The 19,918-nt window shown below is 43.1% G+C and overlaps 3 protein-coding genes across 4 annotated transcripts; 2 read left to right on the top strand and 1 right to left on the bottom strand.

Annotated features, from left to right (window-relative positions):
• Nucleotides 1-1,923: 1,923 nt before the first annotated feature.
• Nucleotides 1,924-3,548, bottom strand: LOC141015851 (uncharacterized). The gene is made up of 4 exons (XM_073490067.1): nt 3,430-3,548; nt 3,286-3,344; nt 2,078-2,890; nt 1,924-1,999 (listed from the first exon to the last, which is right to left on the bottom strand). The coding sequence occupies exons 1-4, from the start codon at nt 3,531-3,533 to the stop codon at nt 1,995-1,997; spliced, it is 981 nt and encodes a 326-aa protein (XP_073346168.1). The 5' UTR covers nt 3,534-3,548; the 3' UTR covers nt 1,924-1,994.
• Nucleotides 3,549-5,159: 1,611 nt separating this feature from the next.
• LOC141015762 (D(5)-like dopamine receptor) lies at nt 5,160-6,542 on the top strand. Its single transcript, XM_073489941.1, has one exon. The coding sequence runs from the start codon at nt 5,160-5,162 to the stop codon at nt 6,540-6,542; it is 1,383 nt and encodes a 460-aa protein (XP_073346042.1).
• Nucleotides 6,543-10,651: 4,109 nt separating this feature from the next.
• Nucleotides 10,652-19,484, top strand: LOC141015630 (stonustoxin subunit alpha-like). 2 transcript variants are annotated; one of them, XM_073489767.1, is made up of 5 exons: nt 10,652-10,786; nt 12,102-12,445; nt 15,302-15,400; nt 15,802-17,268; nt 17,933-19,484. In XM_073489767.1, the coding sequence occupies exons 2-5, from the start codon at nt 12,418-12,420 to the stop codon at nt 18,478-18,480; spliced, it is 2,142 nt and encodes a 713-aa protein (XP_073345868.1). In that variant the 5' UTR covers nt 10,652-10,786; nt 12,102-12,417; the 3' UTR covers nt 18,481-19,484. The 2 variants fall into 2 exon arrangements, with proteins under 2 accessions (XP_073345868.1, XP_073345869.1); XM_073489768.1 differs by lacking the exon at nt 12,102-12,445 and having other exon boundaries at nt 10,709-10,786; nt 17,933-18,485.
• Nucleotides 19,485-19,918: the final 434 nt, after the last annotated feature.

Genomic DNA, 19,918 nt, shown 5'->3' on the forward strand with positions numbered 1-19,918 from the left:
TAATCTCAAAATACATGTCAATTTGTTCACCTAAAAATTGTAAGAACTTTGAATCCTGCATCCATTTTGTTTGAAATCTCCACTTAGGGGGTTGGCGAACCAGTTTTGGCTCCACATAGACCATAGAGATAACTGCATGGTCTGAGATGATTATGCTGTTGTAGTGGCATCCTCTAATATTGGAAAGGAGTTCTGCTGACACCAGAAACTAATCTTTTCTAGAGTAACATTTATTCGTACTAGAGTAACAGGAGAACTCCTTCGCTGTTGGGTTCAAATGCCTCCATATAGCCACTAGATTAAGTTCTTTTATAAAATGATGTAGTGCTTTTCTGGACTTCATGTGAGTGTTGTCCACTCCAGCCGATCTATCTTTGCTTGGATCCAGGACACAATTAAAATCCACAGCAATAATGTTTTTACCAGACAGTGTTGAGATTCTCAGGAATAGGTTATTATAAAAGTTAACATCGTCAATGTTTGGTCCATATACGTTAATTAAATTAATCTGTGTTGACAGGAGAAAACCTGGTATAATTAAAAATCTACCATTAGGATCTTCGGTTACTCTATTTGTATTGGAATAGACTTATGTATTAATGTCGTTACACCTCTGGCGTTAGTAGAATATGAGGATGCTATGAAATGCCCTGGCCACCTCCGTTTTATCTTAGATGTCTCATTAGCTACCAGATGCGTTTCCTGTAGGAATACTATCTTAGCTCTTAACTGTTTGATCCTGTTCATAACCTGTTTCACTTTGATGGGTTTGTTCAGGCCTCTGCAGTTCCATGAAATACATTCAATTAAAGTATCCGAGGTTTAAAGTTTCCATATATTTAAGAAAACATAATGAAAAGGCATTGAATTTAATAACTAAAATTGGTACCATGCTGCACATGAAGAGAGCGAGTTCTCCCATCCCAAACACACACAAGCCCAACTTGAACACATGGGCAACCCTCAACCCTTCTGAAACGTCTTCCTTCTAGTCCTCTGAATAGATCCACATCACGATGAGGAGCCAATCTTCTGTTTACCCAAAATCTCCCGCTGTTGTTGCTTGTTGGTTTAAGATTAATTCCTACCTTTTCTGTTATTTGTATGAACTTGTGAATATATTATGTCTTAAGTTTTTAAACTAGTTGTGCGCACATGTGCATATAAACAAAAAAATCAAACCTAGAGTGAGGCTCATATCAAACCCAGATTGCTTAACTTATTTTCCATTGTCATCTTATACAGTGAACTACACCAAGATGTTCGTAGGGCATATTTAAGTCCGTTTGGGTTTTTAATCCGTAGAGTTTGGTCAAGACATGAGTTCAGTTCAAGAACCTTAGACAGTGTAGGCAGCGTAAGCCCACCATACCTTGGCTGTAGTGGACTGGTAGTCTCTTAGTCTCCTGGTGCCGATTCTCCCAGCTCCCTCATTTATCCACGTCGGTCGGTTTGTCAGACAGTTGTGCGCTCTGCGTGGGTCAGCAGCAGCCTGGTGGGAAGATGATGCGGTGTTTAAGAATCCCTCTGTCCCGCAGCCTTTTCCTCACATCGTATTGTCGCTGTTGTTTATAGACTTCTGCAGACAGGTCCGGGAGAAATCTTACTTTGTTGTTTTTGTACATCACCTCATACATCACGTGATGTACACGTCCCACAGGGAACACTGCAGTGGAGCGGTCATGCAAGTTGGACATCACAACAGTGCGATACATTTGGACCCAACAATTTTTTAAATGCACAATGATTTATGTCATCTGTGACCTTAAGGTCTGTTTTCCAGAGGGAACAGCACTAATTTTAATTAAAAAACACTGTTGCACAAAGCTGAAGAGATCTTGATCAAAAGGATTAGTGGTGAATTCTGGGTACAAAATATTAACCTTTAAGTTAAAACTACAAACATGGCCGACAGCACACAAGTTTACATGATCACATCTTTTATTAACAATTTCAGTCAGTCCAACATGGAAACAGTTGCAGGAGGCTGAAGCTCACCCTGCAAGACAAGAAGAGGGTAAAAGTGAGTCATGATGAACGTTACAGGACAGCACAGACAGACTTCAGTGGACTTTACCATGTGGGACACCGTGTCCTCCTTTGGGTCCAGTCACCGGTGGAGACTTGCTTGGTGCTTTGACGGCCCTGAAGGGATAGACTGGTGGTTCAGGGTACTCTGGGGAGTACCGAGTGTGGGACAGGACTTCTCGTGCTCGCTGGTAGCCGTTCCTGGACTGGACGATGTAGGACGACGGCGGCAGAGGGGACGTCTCACTCGCGCTCTGGTCGCCAGAGGCCCAGACGCTGAGGTCTGGGAAAGGACGCGACGGCATCCAGTCGCTCGGGTCGTAGAACGAGGCGTCAGCGCCCCCTGCAGGCTGCTCGACCCAAGGAAGGCCTGGAGGACCAGCGTTGGCGTAAGAGACAGGCGCTACATTGTACCCAGAGCTGGGACCAGAGTCGTAGGCTGCGGCCGTGTTCCCAGCAGGGTACGCGAAGCCAGAACGAGGAGCCTCGTAGACGGAGCCCAGGTCCGACTCTCCGCTGGTTCCAGCAACAGGCCGAGGCTGCACGGAGAAGCTGGGAGTCTTCTTCCCAGTGCCCACAGGAGGGCTGACGTACCCGGCGCTCAGGGAAGACGCTTCAGGAGACCTGGAACCTGAAGTCACCACGTACCTGCTGGGCTCAAAACTCTGCGACGAGCCTGCAGCCGCACTGGAGGGGGACTGGTTTGCAGCGGGATAGCTGGCCTGTTGGGGGGCTGCTTCACGCTGCAGGGACACCAGAGGAGGACGCGAGCCTTCAGACTGAAGGTTTGATCCAGGAGCAGGTCCACCAGGAGCAGGTCCACCAGCAGAGCCCCATGTAGCGGTGTAGGGATATCTGTAGTCTGGACACAGATTGTGACGAGGGGAGAAGCTGAAACTCAACTTCTTGCACTGCAAACACACAACTTCATGTTTAAAGTGGCTTTTTTAACTAAACCACAACTCCTCACAGAAAGCTTCATCCAACCAGACAACTGCAGTCAGGAGATAAAGTTCTTCATGTTTCAACAACTGGATCAACTCCAGTGACGGCAGATTAACATGTGTGTGTTCTTATCTCAAGTGTTGTGATGATGTTTGAGCTGGACTTCATGAATGACAGAGACAGCAGGTGTGAGAGGACAGGTAGAGGACTCTGCTGAGCGTTTGCTCGTTTCCATGTCAGGATGTTGAGCCTGAACACAGAAAGCTGAGTTCTCGTCGCTTCAGTCAGCAGACAGTCAAAAGTGAGACTCACCTCCTTTAGTTGCAGGAAAACAAGCGGCGCTGCTGAACAGCACACAGATCCAAGAAAGCCTGGAAGAGAGTGACGGCAGGTGAGATTCAGCTGAACTCCAGCAGCTGTATTGTTGCTCAAAGTGAAAACAAATCATTCAGTCACCTTCCAAAGAGCCCGAGCGCCATGTTGGAGTCAGAGAGCAGCAGGTTGATCTTCAGCAGCCTGCTGGAGGTTTGTAGACTGAAGCTCTGTGCTGTGAGCTGCATGTGGCTCCTCTGGTCTTATACTGGTGCTGCACCTGCTCTCTGCACTAATTAAACTCATTAACCACACCTGGAGCTACTTTTACTCAAGTACGCTGCTTAAGTTCAAGTTTGAGGTACTTTTACTTTACTTGAGCGTTTTCATTTTCTGTCAGTGTGTAAAAAATACCCAAAAGTCATACTTGAGTAAAGGTTAAGACATCACCCGTACAAGTAGCCTAGTACTCGAGTAAAAGTCTTAAAGTATCTAGTATTACATGTACTTACTGTAAGTATTAAAAGAACAAGTAAAAGTAAATCATAAATATATTTACTGTAACTATGAGTTGACTGATTATCAGAATCAGTGTTTTATTTTAACTGATTGTCGATAAGAAATGTGGAGTGGAAGTAAAAAAGTAACAGAAAACAGCGATGGAATGTAACTAAGTACATTTACTCAAGTACTTAAGTTCAGTTGTGAGGTACTTGTACTTCCCTTGAGTATTTTCATTGACAGTTATTCACTTACTCAAGACGCACAGTCCAGTCTGGACCCTGTTTCCTGTAATGTAGTCGAGTAGAAGTGTAAAGTAGCAGCAAATGGAAATACTCAGTTACCTCAGAAGTATAAAAGTACAGTACTTGGGGGAAACCATGAATCCTAACACTGAACCTCAGTGTGTGATGTGATGTGATGTCTCAGAACAAACGTGTGCAGTGAACAGAACTTGTTCTGCTCCTGAAGCAGATCAAAGATTGTAAAACATGTCTTCTTCTGATGAGAGCGGACAGAAGACACAGGACCGACAGCAGCTTCTGGACTCAGCTGCTGTCGCTGTGGTGAGTGTTTCCGTCCACTAGAGGACAGAAGTCACTTTCCTTCACTCTGCTGCTGCTCTGAAGACTTCACATCACAAACACATGCACGTTCATCAGATCACAAGTTCAGCAACTCAAACACAGACCTGTCAGCTGACACGTGCACATCTCAGGTGTGTGTGTGTGTTTTAAAGCTCTGCAGCATCAGAACGTTGAAAAAGATAAAATAGTGAGATAAATAGTCAAAATGTAACTAATAATTTGACTTTTTTCTTATTATTGGAGCTTTTTATCTCATAAATATGTTCAACCATGGGAATATATGTGTGTGTGTGTGTGTGTGTGTGTGTGTGTGTGTGTGTGTGTGTGTGTGTGTGGGTGTGTGTGGTGGTCAGGTTCGGTTCCCTATGATTCTTTATCCTTCAGCTTGTTTCTGTCATTAACATTAATAAAAGTTCTGACATTAAACGTGTTATTTGTGGTGACAGAAATGGTTGTTGGTGATTTATTCATGAGCCCACAGATGTTTTATCTTCCCTGCTCTCGCTCCTGTCTCCTGTCTGCCCGTCACTGTCTGCTGTGCAGCTGTTTCTGAGATGTTTGTGGTTTGGACCGGACATCTGAGGCTCGGGATGTTGTATATGGGGCTGAATATGTAAAGGTCGCCGTCTGCAGTCGCTCTGAGCGGACAGACTGGATGATCTGAGCGCGTCTCCTGCAGGAGGGTCTGCCTGCTGCTTTGACTCCTGGGCGCACAGGAGCTGCTGCAGGTGATGCTGGGAGGAGGATGAGAGACTGGTGACGCGCACGGCGTGAGTCTGGACACCCATGGAGAGGTTTTATAACGACAGTCAGAACCAGAACCCGGAGCAGCTCCAGGTGGTCACAGCGGGAGCGGACAGCCCCGGGCCAGGCGGAGGTCTCAGTCTCCGCGCGCTGACCGGCTGCGTCCTGTGCGTCCTGATCGTGTCCACGCTGCTGGGGAACACTCTGGTGTGCGCCGCGGTCATCAAGTTCCGCCACCTGCGCTCCAAAGTCACCAACTCGTTCGTCATCTCTCTGGCGGTGTCCGACCTGTTCGTGGCCGTGCTGGTGATGCCCTGGAGGGCGGTGTCCGAGGTCGCCGGCATCTGGCTCTTCGGCCGCTTCTGCGACACCTGGGTCGCCTTCGACATCATGTGCTCCACCGCCTCCATCCTCAACCTGTGCATCATCAGCATGGACCGCTACTGGGCCATCTCCAGCCCCTTCAAGTACGAGCGAAAGATGACGCGCAGGTTCGCCTTCCTGATGATCGGCGTCGCGTGGACTCTGTCCATCCTCATCTCCTTCATCCCCGTGCAGCTCAACTGGCACCGCGCGCACAACTCGACGGCGGACAGCCCGGACAACTGCAACGCCAGCCTGAACCGGAGCTACGCCATCTCCTCGTCCCTCATCAGCTTCTACATCCCCGTGGTGATCATGGTGGGGACGTACACGCGCATTTTCCGCATCGCGCAAACCCAAATCAGGCGGATCTCGTCTTTGGAGAGGGCGGCGGGGCCCCGTGCGCAAAACCACCGCCACCGCGCGTCAACGCAGGACGAAAGCTCGCTGAAGACGTCTTTTAAGAGAGAAACCAAAGTGTTAAAGACTCTGTCCATCATCATGGGAGTGTTCGTGTTCTGCTGGCTGCCGTTTTTCGTGCTGAACTGCGTGGTGCCTTTCTGCGACCTGGACAAAGTCGACGAGCCGCCGTGCGTCAGCGACACCACCTTCAGCATCTTCGTGTGGTTCGGCTGGGCCAACTCGTCCCTGAACCCGGTCATCTACGCCTTCAACGCCGACTTCAGGAAGGCCTTCTCCACCATCCTGGGCTGTAATAAATACTGCTCCAGCTCCACGGTGGAGGCGGTGGACTTCAGCAACGAGCTGGTGTCTTATCACCACGACACCACCATGCAGAAGGAGGCCTGCGCCGCGCCGGGCCCCGGGGCGCAGAGACTCACGCAGCCGCCTCCTCCGCCGCCGCACACCGGGGGAAACCTGGAGCAGAACTTCGACAAAGTTTCTGTCATTTCGGATGATTCCCGCAACAACAGCAACTTACTGCTGCCCGCCATCCTGCAGTACGAGTGCGAGGCGGAGATTTCTTTAGACATGATGCCCTTCAGCTCCTCCGGACCCGCAGACTGTTGTCTCATCCCGGGTCAGATCCAGGACCTGTGAGACCCTGAAGCGCTGAAACAGGGTTCGAGTTCCTTCGAGTGCTCTTTTTTACATTAATGGTATAAATATTTAAGTTATGTAAATATTTAATATGCTTCATATTTAAAATGAAATAGCTGTTGTTGTGAACTTCTTTACATAACTGTTGCAAGAAGTGACCTGCTGTGCGTGAAGGTGATGGACTTCGACAACCTAATTAAGTGAAGTCACTAGTAACAGCGCTATCACCAGACTCCCTTAACAACTTGACGATTTTAAGAGTTGTTGCATAATGAGGAGACATTTAACAATCTTTGTGAAACGGCTGCAGTGAATCTTAAATCATTGGTGCCTTCTCGTAAATTCGGCATTAAATTCAAAACATTAAGGTGTTTCCTTCCTTGTAAAATCTGTCAGTTTGTCGTCTCTTCGCTGTATAAGCCTTTCTGCTTCTTTCTAAAGTACGTCTTACCCTCCAGCAGCTGTTTGAACTGATTTCACCATTCACACCCAATGTATTAAAGAATATAACATACAACTAACATATAAATACACTGAAAAGTAACTAATATTGGCTTCTTTGTCGCCTGTGTAGAAAACGACCAGACTCCCTTGAAAAAAATGTGTGATTTTAAGAGTTGTTGTTTCATAAGGAGAAATTTAATAAACTTTGTGAAACAGCTGTGAATTCTAAATCATTGGTGCCTTCTTGTGAATTCGGCATTAAATACAAAACATTATTATTTTTTTCTTGTAAAAACTGTCGTGGCATCACTGACAAACTAAAAAAGTAACTATGCTTCTTTGTCGCCTGTGGAGAAAGTCACCAGACTACCTTTAAAAAATGCCAAATTTTGAGACTCGTTGCCTTAGGAGACACATTCAGTTTGATGTCACTTCTCTAAATATACACCTCCATCACTGGAGAAAACGGACACCCTTTTTATACAAATAAAGAAATATCTTCATGTTTTAACGTTAGCAGAATTAACAAGTAGGCCCAAATAATTAAGAATTAGTTGTAGACAGCGTTTCACACAGTTTATACAGTTTCTCCTGAGGCAACGAGTCTCAAAATTTAGCGTTTTATCAAGGGAGTCTGGTCATTTTCTCGACAGGCGACAAAGAAGCCAATATTAGTTACTTTTTACAGTATTTATATGTTAGTTGTATGTTATATTCTTTAATAAATTTGGTGCAAATGGAGAAATCAGTTCAAACAGCTGCTGGAAGGTAAGACAAACTTTAGACACAGAAGCAGACAGGATGCATTTTAAACATGAAAGATAGACATTTACAGTGATGCCACGACAAACTGACCGTTTTTACAAGGAAAGAAACATCTTAATGTTTTGTTATAAATGCCGAATTTACAAGAAGGCACCTGACAGACCGAGGTGGTGACTGTCTCTGTTGTTCAGAGAGAATATGGTGCGTAGTTCCTCTGGAAAACACTCTGGATAAAAGTAAAAGTCACCCATATGAATAGTACTTGAGTAACAGGGCCACGTCCAGATGGGGGACCTGGGGTGGCACTGGCACCCTGAATGTCCTAAAGTATGATTGGCTGTCTGCCCGGTGAGAGGCGGGACTTTATTTCAAACCGTCTCTGAAAGGATTTTTAAATGTGTGTCGTTGTATTTTGTATGTAGCCTACGTTTGGAGGTGCAATTTGATGACGTAAACATATTAAATGTAACATTTCTGCAATAAAATGTCTGAAAACGACTCGACCTTTGTTCTGTGTGTTGTCGAGTTGAGTTCTTACATTATCCCAAATGTTTCCAACGATGTTCAAACAGAGAAGTCCAGAGTTTCCTCAAGGTAACGTTGCGTTTCTGTAACTTGCAGGAGAGAGTCAGAGAGTCACGTCACATAGATTTTTAACAGCAGTGGTGGTTGTTTGATGACTTGAAGAGAATTTGACTTCAGATCTTTGTGTTTATTCGACCTCACACAGCCAGATTAATTTACGGCACATTAGCCGTGAGATAGCGAGCGACATCATGCACTGAGAGTGTGTGTGTTTGAATTCAGGTCAACCTCTGACTGACCTCAGCACTCAGCAGACACTCTGGTTCTCTCCTCTCTGTATGGTAAAACGCTGTTTCACTGTGAAGCTCCAGAAGTGTTTCACAGACTAAGAAACTAAGAAGGAGATAATGACTGGATTTTACATTTTGGCAGAATATTCTTACTCATATTTTATCTCAGCCGTAAGTTTTACTTCACAAATAACCTATGAAATGTTGCCCCATGTGTCCGTAACACAAAGACTGGACTGGCTAACTGTCAGCGGCAGGACAATCCAGATGTTCGGGTAATTGATGCAGTGACGTTTGATGTGAGTGTTCAGGTTCACTCACTCACTGAACCTTTGATATGTTAAACAAAGCTGACCGGACAAACGGGGGTAATTAATATCAATTACAACATTAGTTTCAGTGTTTAATTGCCCCTTCAGGTAATTGCGGGCTGTTTCTGTTCGAGGGTTCATCCTGCTGCTGCTGAGACTCTGAACTGAACAAGAGATCTGACATTCAGGTGTCTGAACTGTGTTGTAAAGGTGAAATGTTTCTGCGTTAACTGAAGGCTGTTGAATTATTTCTTCCTCAGACTTCTTCAGCGACCTTTGATCAGCTCTCTTATCAGTTAGACGTTCAATAAATGAACTAGCTGGACTGCCGGTTGTAGCTTGAGCTGTGGCTGAGAATATATAAGTGTGTTTGTTAGAAATACAAAAACAAAAGTGCCGGTCTTAAATATATCTTCTCTCTTTTATTATGTCACAACATCATGTTTAAGTACCTTTAGTGCACATGTCATCATGTTTAAGTATCTTTAGTGCACGTGTCATCATGTCATCATGTCATCATGTCTGAGTGTCTTTAGTGCACATGTCATCATGTTTAAGTACCTTTAGTGCACGTGTCATCATGTCATCATGTCTGTTGGGTATGTTGAGCAGTCTACATATTAAACAAGTAAAGTAAAGAAAGAAAGAAATAAGGCTTCTCTAAAGACCAGTCTTCATAAGTGCAGAAAAAAGTCTTTGAAACAAAATAAGAGTTAAAAAGTTTGATGGGAGATGAATGCAACACAACGTTTGTGATTTACGAGCAGCCCCTGAATGCACCATGTAACAGCAGGAAGCTCCTCTGATCACTGCAGGACCACCAGGAGGGAGTCACCCGGTCCAACAAGAGTCCAACCAAAGTTCAGTCAGAGACGAGGAGGGAGTCTGGTCTGAAGGGATCGGTATCATTTGTCCTCTTGGGGACAGGACTGACGATAAACAGGTAAGTTCAACATGTCTGACTCTTTATTGTTAGTCAGGTTCAATGTGACAGAGATGAAGAAAGGTTTTCTGTTGGTCACTTCAGTGAAATGTGTCGCAGTATTTTCTAGTTTCATGACTGACATTCTCAGATGAGCCTGTCTGATTGCTTGTCCTCTGGTACCGGTCTTCTAGAACTGATCCAAACGCAGTGTTTAATTGCCCCTTCAGGTAATTGCGGGCTGTTTCTGTTCGAGGGTTCATCCTGCTGCTGCTGAGACTCTGAACTGAACAAGAGATCTGACATTCAGGTGTCTGAACTGTGTTGTAAAGGTGAAATGTTTCTGCGTTAACTGAAGGCTGTTGAATTATTTCTTCCTCAGACTTCTTCAGCGACCTTTGATCAGCTCTCTTATCAGTTAGACGTTCAATAAATGAACTAGCTGGACTGCCGGTTGTAGCTTGAGCTGTGGCTGAGAATATATAAGTGTGTTTGTTAGAAATACAAAAACAAAAGTGCCGGTCTTAAATATATCTTCTCTCTTTTATTATGTCACAACATCATGTTTAAGTACCTTTAGTGCACATGTCATCATGTTTAAGTACCTTTAGTGCACATGTCATCATGTCATCATGTCTGTTGGGTATGTTGAGCAGTCTACATATTAAACAAGTAAAGTAAAGAAAGAAAGAAATAAGGCTTCTCTAAAGACCAGTCTTCATAAGTGCAGAAAAAAGTCTTTGAAACAAAATAAGAGTTAAAAAGTTTGATGGGAGATGAATGCAACACAACGTTTGTGATTTACGAGCAGCCCCTGAATGCACCATGTAACAGCAGGAAGCTCCTCTGATCACTGCAGGACCACCAGGAGGGAGTCACCCGGTCCAACAAGAGTCCAACCAAAGTTGTGTTAGAGACGAGGAGGGAGTCTGGTCTGAAGGGATCGGTATCATTTGTCCTCTTGGGGACAGGACTGACGATAAACAGGTAAGTTCAACATGTCTGACTCTTTATTGTTAGTCAGGTTCAAAGTGAAAGTGAAACAGATGAAGAAAGGTTTTCTGTTGGTCACTTCAGTAAAATGTGTCGCAGTAGTTTCTACTTTCATGACTGACATTCTCAGATGAGCCTGTCTGATTGCTTGTCCTCTGGTACCGGTCTTCTAGAACTGATCCAAACGCAGGGTAATAGTAATATAATAATAAGTAATATAATAATAGAGTCATATCTCATTTTCAGTTAACATTAGGATTGGACTGTTGTGACGTCATTATTCAGTCTGATTCTGTCATTATTCAGGAAGCCCCTCCCCCACCCAATTATTTCTAAAACCAGTTTCCTGCTGTTGTCCATGTGGTTCATAATGACCAGCAGAGTGAAAGCAGGTCTTTGTGCTTCTTCGCTGACATCTTTGAAACAGATGAAATAGAAGTAAAATCTGTCCAGTGTTGTGAAGGAATGAGCCACATATGCAGTGATTTCTGTTTTTAAATCCAGCCCGACACTGAAATGAACACTAACTGTCCCTTTACCTCAGCTCTTTTCATGTGTTTGGAAGTTTAGCGGTTTGGAAGGACGAGCTGCAGATGTGTTAGTGGTTTTTGTTGTGCTCACATCACACGAGGCACCATTATATAGTGCTTCATGCAACAGTAATAGGGAGATTTTGGTTAAATGTATCTAATCAATAATAATGATTATCAGGGATAACTATTAATTATGATTAATACTAAGATCCAGTTTACATTAGATCACCTCGGGGCACCACCCTTGAAGAAGGGAAAAGAGCCAAATCAGTCTCAGAAAAAGTACTAAACTGTTTGTAACTCTGATTAATAATTAACTTAATAACTACAACCAAAATGATCATAACAGCTGTGATGGTGGAAGGATTTGAGTCCTTGACAGAGTCGAGGTCAGCAACATTCACTCTTGTACAATATTAAAGGGACAGCATGAAGGTTCAAAAGTCTTTTATTCAACACAAAGATGAAAACACACTAACATGTACTATATACAGGAATGTGTGTGTGTGTGTGTGTGTTTGTGTGTGTGTGTGTGTGTGTGTGTGACATGATGCCAGGTTAGAGAAGATGGTTAGTTGCATGCAGAGACTCTGAGTCTGTGTGAAGTATCATTCGACTAACGTCAAATTAGCCGTGTAGGAAAGTAAACTACCAGTAACCTGACCTGAGATCACAATTACACTCAAACAGTGGACACACATAAATTGAACACATGTGCATCACATCAACCAGAGTTTAAAGTCCTGTGCTTAGCTGTGCTATGCTTTGTGTCGCAGCTGCTGGTGCCAACTGATCAGGAATACTGGCAGGACCTCGTGTCGCTGCAGTGAGGAGAAGTTCTGTGGGCCTGCTGCAAATGCAGCTTGCAGCTCTCCGCAGCTGTTAGGCCCAGAAGAAGAGATCTTGAGGGCAGGCAGCCCCGTGGAGATGGAGAGGAGCCCTTGAGGATAAGAAGTCGAAGGAGTGGAGGGCGTTGACTTGAGAAGAGAGAGAACAAGGAAGGCGCTGGAGTTTTGACTATCTGATCAGAGGGGGGTCCGTCACCCTGACCAATAGTAGCTCAAAGCTGAATTTTGCACCTAGGTGTGAAGAATGGGGAATTCTTGGACACTGAGTTCAGGTCAGAGTCCATTTTGAAATCCACAATGAATGACTTCATCTGTGGGTCCCATCATTTTGAACCTTTCTTTCCTTCATGGTTAGTGGTTTGGTGAAGCCATTTATTATCAAACAATCGTGTCTGCTCTTTTTAAATCATAATGACAACAGAAAGTACCCAAATGACCCTGATCAAAAGTTTACATACCCTGGAGGCTTTGGCCTGATAACATACACACAACTTGACACACACGGGTTTAACCCTCATGTTGGGTTCATTTCATGTCAAACAATTTAGTGTTCCCGGTCAAAAATGACCGCTCCATTAAGACTCATCATAAAAACTGTAATAATACATATATTATCACTACTTGTTGTGTTAGATTTTTTTATCAACTTAAGTTGTTGTGAACATTACAAGTTTTGAACTTCTATTTGTTATTTATGCCTCATTGATCTGAGCTCATACATCTTGAATTCGAGTTCTAAAAAACATAATTTCTGTATTATTTTGACTATAAGAAATAATCAGATGAAACAAAGTATACTGTTTATCACAGACTACTTTGGGTCAAAGTTACCAAGGACATTTGTTTTGAAACCATTTAAAATTTTTATACAGTCACATAAAGTAACACCTGTTGTGTTCCTGGTCAAAAGTGACCGGGAAGATTTTATTTGTGTACAAAGGAAATTATCCCAAAACTACAATAACATTATAATGTTCATCAGTCTATCAGATGTGTTTTTACCTGATAACAGAAAAAAAAGAAAACTGATAACAAAATCAGGCTTCTAAACTTGATGGAGTGGGTTAACTCAAACTTCAATGGTGTTTTTTCTCATGCACATGTTGGACAATAAGTGCAGGTTGTTGCATGTGCCTTGCAAATATATGCATTGCATTTATGGCACATTATGCTTGTTTTCACATTTCTTGGCGCACACAGACTGCACCTCTTCCTTTTTTGCATCCCATAAACTGCTGGTAGATTCATTTCTGGATCTGTACACACCAGTCAAAAGACCCAGGTATGCTTTGATGTCTGTCTGGGTTACCTCCTTCCAATTGTCTTTGTAAATCTGTTTCCCCTCCAAGTTGGTCATGTTTACCACTATGGTTTCGATGGACTCAGTCAGGAACAGTTCAAAGCAGGATTTGATGTCATCAATCCGGGATACGGCATATTTTGTAGGTGCTGGGGTCATCCTGATGACATTTTCAGCTGAAAGCCTGCCTTGATTCTCAGGTGGGGATGAAGACCAGGATTCTTTGACTTGAATGTGACAGCAGCCTCAGCACGGCCATCCTCTTCATAACCGGATTCCTCCCCATCAGTTATTTCTTGGTCTGGATTATATTCTGTGTCGTTTTCAGCTTCTGACACTTCCTCCTCTAATCCGTCCTCACTGTCAGTTTCCTGGCCTCTCTCCTCCTCACCAGTGTGGTGATCAAATATATAATCAAGAGCCTCACTTATGGTATATCGATGCCACACAATGGGCAATTCAGCTGCTCTAGGAGGCTTTTCCTGACATTTTCTAAATCGCATCTTACAGCAAAAGCCACATGGTCCACAGAGAGCTTCCAAGCATCAGTGGGATCTCATCGTCAAAAGGTATCAGTCAGGAGAAGGGTACAAAATAATTTCCAAGGCATTAGATATACGATGGAGCACAGTGAAGACAGTCATCATCAAGTGGAGACAATATGACAGTGACATTACCAAGAACTGGGCGTCCCCCCAAAATTTATGAAAAGACGAGAAGAAAGCTGGTCAGGGAGGCTGCCGAGAGGCCTACAGCAACATTAAAAGAGCTGTGGGAATTTCTGGCAAGTACTGGCTGTGTAGGACATGTGACTACAATCTCCCGTATTTTTCATATGTCTGGGCTATGGGGTAGGGTGGCAAGACGGAAGCCTTTTCTTAAGAAAAAAAACATCCAAGCCCGGCTAAACTTAGCAAAAACACATTTGAAGTCTCCCAAAAGCATGTGGGAAAATGTGTTGAGGTCTGAGGAGACCAAGGTTGAACTTTTTGGCCATAATTCCAGAAGGTATGTTTGGTGCAAAAACAACACTGCACATCACCAACACAACACCGTACCCACAGTGAAGCATGGTGGTGGCAGCATCATGCTTTGGGGCTGTTTTCCTTCAGCTGGAACTGGGGCCTTAGTCCAGGTGGAGGGAATTATGAACAGATCCAAATACCAGTCAATGTTGGCACAAAACCTTCAGGCTTCTGCTAGAAAGCTGAAGATGAAGAGGAATTTCATCTTTCAGCACGAAAACGACCCAAAGCATACATCCAAATCAACAAAAGAATGGCTTCACCAGAAGAAGATTAAAGTTTTTGATTGGCCCAGTCAGAGCCCAGACCTGAGTCCGATTGAAAATCTGTGGGCTGATCTGAAGAGGGCTGTGCACAGGAGATGCCCTCGCAATCTGACAGATTTGGAGCGTTTTTGCAAACAAGAGTAGGCAAATATTGCCAAGTCAAGATGTGCCATGCTGATAGACTCCTACCCAAAAAGACTGAGTGCTGTAATAAAATCAAAAGGTGCTTTTATTTTTCCCCCTAAAAGATTTCAGTTTGTTTTTCAATTGAGTTGTGAGGGTTAAAGGTCACATTAAAGGTGGGAAAAGTTGAAATGATTCATCTTGGTCTCATTTTCTTACATCACAAAAACTTGACATTTTAACAGGGGTGTGTAGACTTTTTCTATCCACTGTGAACAGATAAATAAAACTCTGTCTCCCAGTCCCTGTGGCAGCGTGGACGGTTTTGTCTCTCACTCATTTCAGATACCTGAATCAAAGGTTGGACACTCTATCACTGTATCTGTACATATGCTGTTGTTTTTTTACCAACAGGAAGAGACTTGTCCTCAGGTGACATGGCGGTGGCTGCTCTGGGTCGACCTTTCACTTTGGGAATGCTGTACGACGGTCGGAAAGATGAGCTGATTCCAGGTAAATCTTGATGTTGACTACAGAAAAGTAAAATCAATAATTAAACTGGTATCTACAGATCTGTTGAACTTTAAATCATGAAGTTATTATGTGTGACTGTAAGTCACAGAGGAGACAAATACATACAAGACTCTCTCATCTGCATAGAAATGGATGCTGTTTGTGTTGGTGTGATAATATTTCCGATGTGGTGTAGATGGCAAAGGACCCAGTACAGAACCTTGTGGTACTCCCTTATTTATCCCAAAGATGTTTAAGACCATCGAAACAGGTTGCCTGTGTTCTGTTGGACAAATATATTGTATTGGTTTAAATGATCCACATCAGCTCTGTTTCATGAGCTCCACTGAATCTTACCAAAGGGTTTTGCTTGAACACATACTCTACATCTTTGTCTGTAGGTTTGACTTTGTGGGATGAAACAACTCTACAGAACAACACAGTCGGGAGTTCTCAACGTGGTAGTGAATTTGATATAACTGCATCTGACTCCATTGAGTCCAAGTCCTCTCTGCTGGATATTGAAGCTTCTCTGAAGGTCAGTTTCCTGTGTGGACTGGTTGAAGTTGGAGCATCTGGAAAGTATCTGTATGATACGAAGAAATTCAAGAATCAGAGCAGAGTGACGTGTCGGTACAAAGCTACCACACACTTCAATCAGTTATCAATGACTCAACTTGGATCCATGAACACCCAACAGAAAGATGTCATCAATAAGGGCACGGCAACACATGTAGTCACAGGAATCCTTTATGGGGCAAATGCTTTCTTTGTGTTTGACAGTGAGAAGTTAGAAGCCAGCAGCGTTAAGAACATCCAGGGCCACATGGAGGCAGTGATCAAGAAGATCCCCAAATTTGATGTTGAGGGTAAAGTTCACCTCAAGCTGACTGATGAAGAAAAAAACCTGACCAAGAAATTCTCCTGCAAATTCTATGGAGACTTTATTCTTGAAAGAAACCCTGCATCCTTTGAAGATGCAGTGAAGACCTATGTAGAGCTTCCAAAGCTGCTGGGAGTGAATGGAGAGAAGAGTGTTCCTCTGAAGGTCTGGCTGACTCCTCTGAAGAATTTAGAGACCAAAGCAGCTGAGCTGAAGAGAGAGATCAGTGTTGGATTAGTGGGGAAGCTGCAAAATGCTCTTGAAGCTTTCAGAAAAATACAAATGAGATGCGAAGATTCTCTGGACGACACAGTGGTGGAGAATTTTCCACAGATCCAAGACGAGTTAAACAACTTCAATATCTGTTGTAATCGTTACGTATCCAACCTCAAGACGAACATGGGGAAGAAACTTCCCTCCATCCGTGAAGGTGAAGAAGACGAGAGCTCAGTAGAGAAACTCCTTGAAGACAGAAACGAGTCACCATTCAGTCATGAAAAACTAAACAAGTGGCTGGATCATAAAGAGAGAGAGATCAACGTCATCAGGTCCTGTGTGGAAATGATGAAGGGAACAAAGATCGTCCCAAATCAGTCAGAGCTGGACAGAGAGGTTCTTGCTGCAGGTGTCGATGATGCTCTGTGCTTCGTCTTCACCTCCCTGCAGAGTGCTGACCCCGGCCTGGATGACATGGAGAAATACCTGGATTCACTTAAAGGAAGTACCAATGAAGTCCCATGGTACTACTCAGATAAGGTTTTAATCAAAATGAGAAAAAAAGCCAAATATTTCCAAGATATTGCAAATTATTATTACAAATCTTTGAAGAGCAGCAGCAGATTCTGTTTCCTGGTAGCGGCCATTGCAAATGAGAAATACACCGGAGCAACCATCTACTACTACAGGAACGGCTTTCTGCTCACTGAGGATTTTACTGACACCACTAATGTGGAGACTGTCACAGACAGAGGAGATTTAATCCGGTGTAAGTATTTTATTTTCACTGTAAGACAAATAAGAACAAATGAGTCTCCTTCAGAAACCTGACTGCTCATTCCTTTTATTACTCTCAGACTTCATTTGAAGCTTTTCTTAGAAAAGTCCTGCAGATTTTCTCGGCGCCGACACTGAAACTGATTTATAGACTTCAAGTGAAATGAGCGACAGTACTGTGGATGCACAGTGGTTAAAGAAGTACTCAGATCCTTTAATTAAGTAAAAGTACCAGAACAATAATAGAACATGACTCCATACAAGTTAGTCCTGCATTCAAAAGATGACTGTAGTAAAATTATACAGCTGTTATCAGCAAAACATCATCAAAGCATCTGAAGCAGAAGTAGATACTTTTATATATATGTGTAAGAACACAGCTGGACGGAGGCTGAGCTCTGAGAGTTTAATGACCAACGACTGCTCCACTGTAACTGTTGGCTACATGACAGTCAAACATCATCAACTTAAGTTGGAACTGAAAGTATCTCAAAGTGAAATATTGACTTTCCACCACTGTCCATGAACAGTACGTAGGAGCATGTGACTGAATGTTCAAATATTTGAGCCTATCCTTTCAAATGTCTTCATAATAATCCATAAATGTATTTTCAGTATGAATTGTGATCATAATCACGTCTCGTTCTCTCCATCAGACGCCTGTGATCTCACTCTGGACCCAGACACAGCACACAAGAAACTCACTCTGTCTGAGAGGAACAAGAAGGCGACACATGGAGCAGACCAGTCGTATCCTGACCGCCAACAGAGATTTGATCGTTGGACTCAGGTTCTGTGCAGAGAGGGGCTGACTGGGCGCTGCTACTGGGAGGTGGAGTGGAAAAACGATTTTCTATTTGATGTTGCTGTAGGTGTTTGCTACAGAAGGATGTCAAGGAAGAGAGACGGTGACCAGTCCAGGCTCGGAGGGAGTAAACTGTCCTGGTGTTTAGGATACAGAAAGGTTTTCGGTGGTTTAGTAATATTTCTCTCTGCAGAACATGATAATCAGAGACGTGTTTTACCTGATCCTCCTCCCTTCAGCCGTCTGGGAGTGTATCTGGACTGGCATGCTGGCACTCTGTCTTACTATAAGGTCTCATCTGACACTCTGAGTCACATCTACACCTTCCACACCAAGTTCACTGAGCCTGTTTACCCAGCCTTCGGGATTTGGCGGGGATCCTTGTTTCTGTGTCTGTAAACTTGTCAGCACATGATTCAGTTCAGATTCAGTTCAGTTCACTGAAATCACTGATTCAAATGTTTTGATTGTGAAGCGTCATCATGTCAGTCACATAACAATGTCAAATAATATAACGCTTCTTTATGTTTGAGTATCTTTAGTGCACATGTCATCATGTTTGAGTGTCTTTTTTTTTTGAACAATGTTTTATACTCATAGCTTAAGATTTATAAAAAATTATATTACAATGTTGATACGAGATACAAAATATTTAAAAAATGAACCTGAATTCTCCAACTGTAGAAGCTCTGCTATATCTTCCTTTTTTATAAAGTCGCTGAATGGTTTCCAAATTCCTTCATACACACCCAATCTATTTTTTAAAATATATGTTATTCTTTCCATTGACATACACTGTGCCAAACATTTGATCCAAGCTCCTATTGTAGGCACCGCAGTTTTCTTCCAATTCAGAGCTGTCAGACGCTTTGCCTGTAATACAGCAGAATTAATAAATGTGTATTCTCTGTAGCTCTCAGGTTGAGGTTTGCTGGATACAAATGTAACAGAGTCATGATTTTATCCATCACCTCCCTCCAGAATTTCTTAATCTTGTCACATTCCCAGATACAGTGTCTAAATGTTCCTTTAACCTCATTGCATTTAAAACATGTATCAGGTCTATCGTTGTTGTATCTATGAAGCTCGACAGGGGTTATGTAGGTCCGCATTAACCAATTGTATTAGAGTAATTTGAAATTAGTGTTGGCTGTTTGTGCTTGTGCCTCCTTACAGGCTTTGATCCAATCATTGTTTGAAATGTCCACTTTTAATTCTGCCCTCCATGTATCAAGTTTGGGTGCTGATGATTCATTAGAAGCGGATGTTAGCCAGTTGTATATTAATGAAATCCAACCTCTGTTAATACAATTGTTAGTAATAATTTCCTCTAAAGATGAAAGTGCAGGAATTGCTAATGACTTGTTTTGCATAGCAGAAATAAAGCTTCGCAATTGCAAATATTTGAAGAAATGTTTTTTTGGGATATTATATATATATGACAAATTTCCTCAAAAGACAATAAAACATCTTCCTTATACAGGTCAGAGATTTTACTTGGCCCTTTCTTTGCCCACAATTTGAACCCAGCATCCAGCTTGCCTGGTTTAAATGAGACATTACCCCAGATTGGGCTAAATTGTGACAGGAAGTTTAATATTTTCATGTGTTTCTTTACCTCGCACCACACGTTAACCATAGTCAGTATTATAGGATGAACTGTATTCTCTCTTAGGTATTTTAATTCAGCTGAGTACAAATATAAATGAAGTGGTATCTGAGCATATTGTGCTTCTATGTCCATCCATGGGGTCTTGTTTACATCAGAAAAGTAGAATCTCAAAGTGGTCAGCTGTGCTGCGAGGCAGTACCAATCCAGGTTTGGACATTTCAACCC

Source organism: Pagrus major, chromosome 20 (genome assembly GCF_040436345.1).
Source record: "Pagrus major chromosome 20, Pma_NU_1.0".
Taxonomy (NCBI): Eukaryota; Metazoa; Chordata; class Actinopteri; order Spariformes; family Sparidae; genus Pagrus; species Pagrus major.

What these genes read in the sequence shown, in the direction of transcription:
- LOC141015851 (XM_073490067.1), bottom strand. Translation starts at nt 3,533, where the DNA reads ATGCAGCTCACAGCACAGAGCTTCAGTCTACAAACCTCCAGCAGGCTG. An exon ending in GCGCTCGGGCTCTTTGGAAG is followed by an intron (nt 3,345 to 3,429) that starts GTGACTGAATGA and finishes ACTCTCTTCCAG; the next exon opens with GCTTTCTTGGATCTGTGTGC. An exon ending in TTTTCCTGCAACTAAAGGAG is followed by an intron (nt 2,891 to 3,285) that starts GTGAGTCTCACT and finishes ATCTGTGTCCAG; the next exon opens with ACTACAGATATCCCTACACC.
- LOC141015762 (XM_073489941.1), top strand. Translation starts at nt 5,160, where the DNA reads ATGGAGAGGTTTTATAACGACAGTCAGAACCAGAACCCGGAGCAGCTC.
- LOC141015630 (XM_073489767.1), top strand. Translation starts at nt 12,418, where the DNA reads ATGGGGAATTCTTGGACACTGAGTTCAG. An exon ending in GAAAGATGAGCTGATTCCAG is followed by an intron (nt 15,401 to 15,801) that starts GTAAATCTTGAT and finishes CTTTGTCTGTAG; the next exon opens with GTTTGACTTTGTGGGATGAA. An exon ending in CAGAGGAGATTTAATCCGGT is followed by an intron (nt 17,269 to 17,932) that starts GTAAGTATTTTA and finishes TCTCTCCATCAG; the next exon opens with ACGCCTGTGATCTCACTCTG.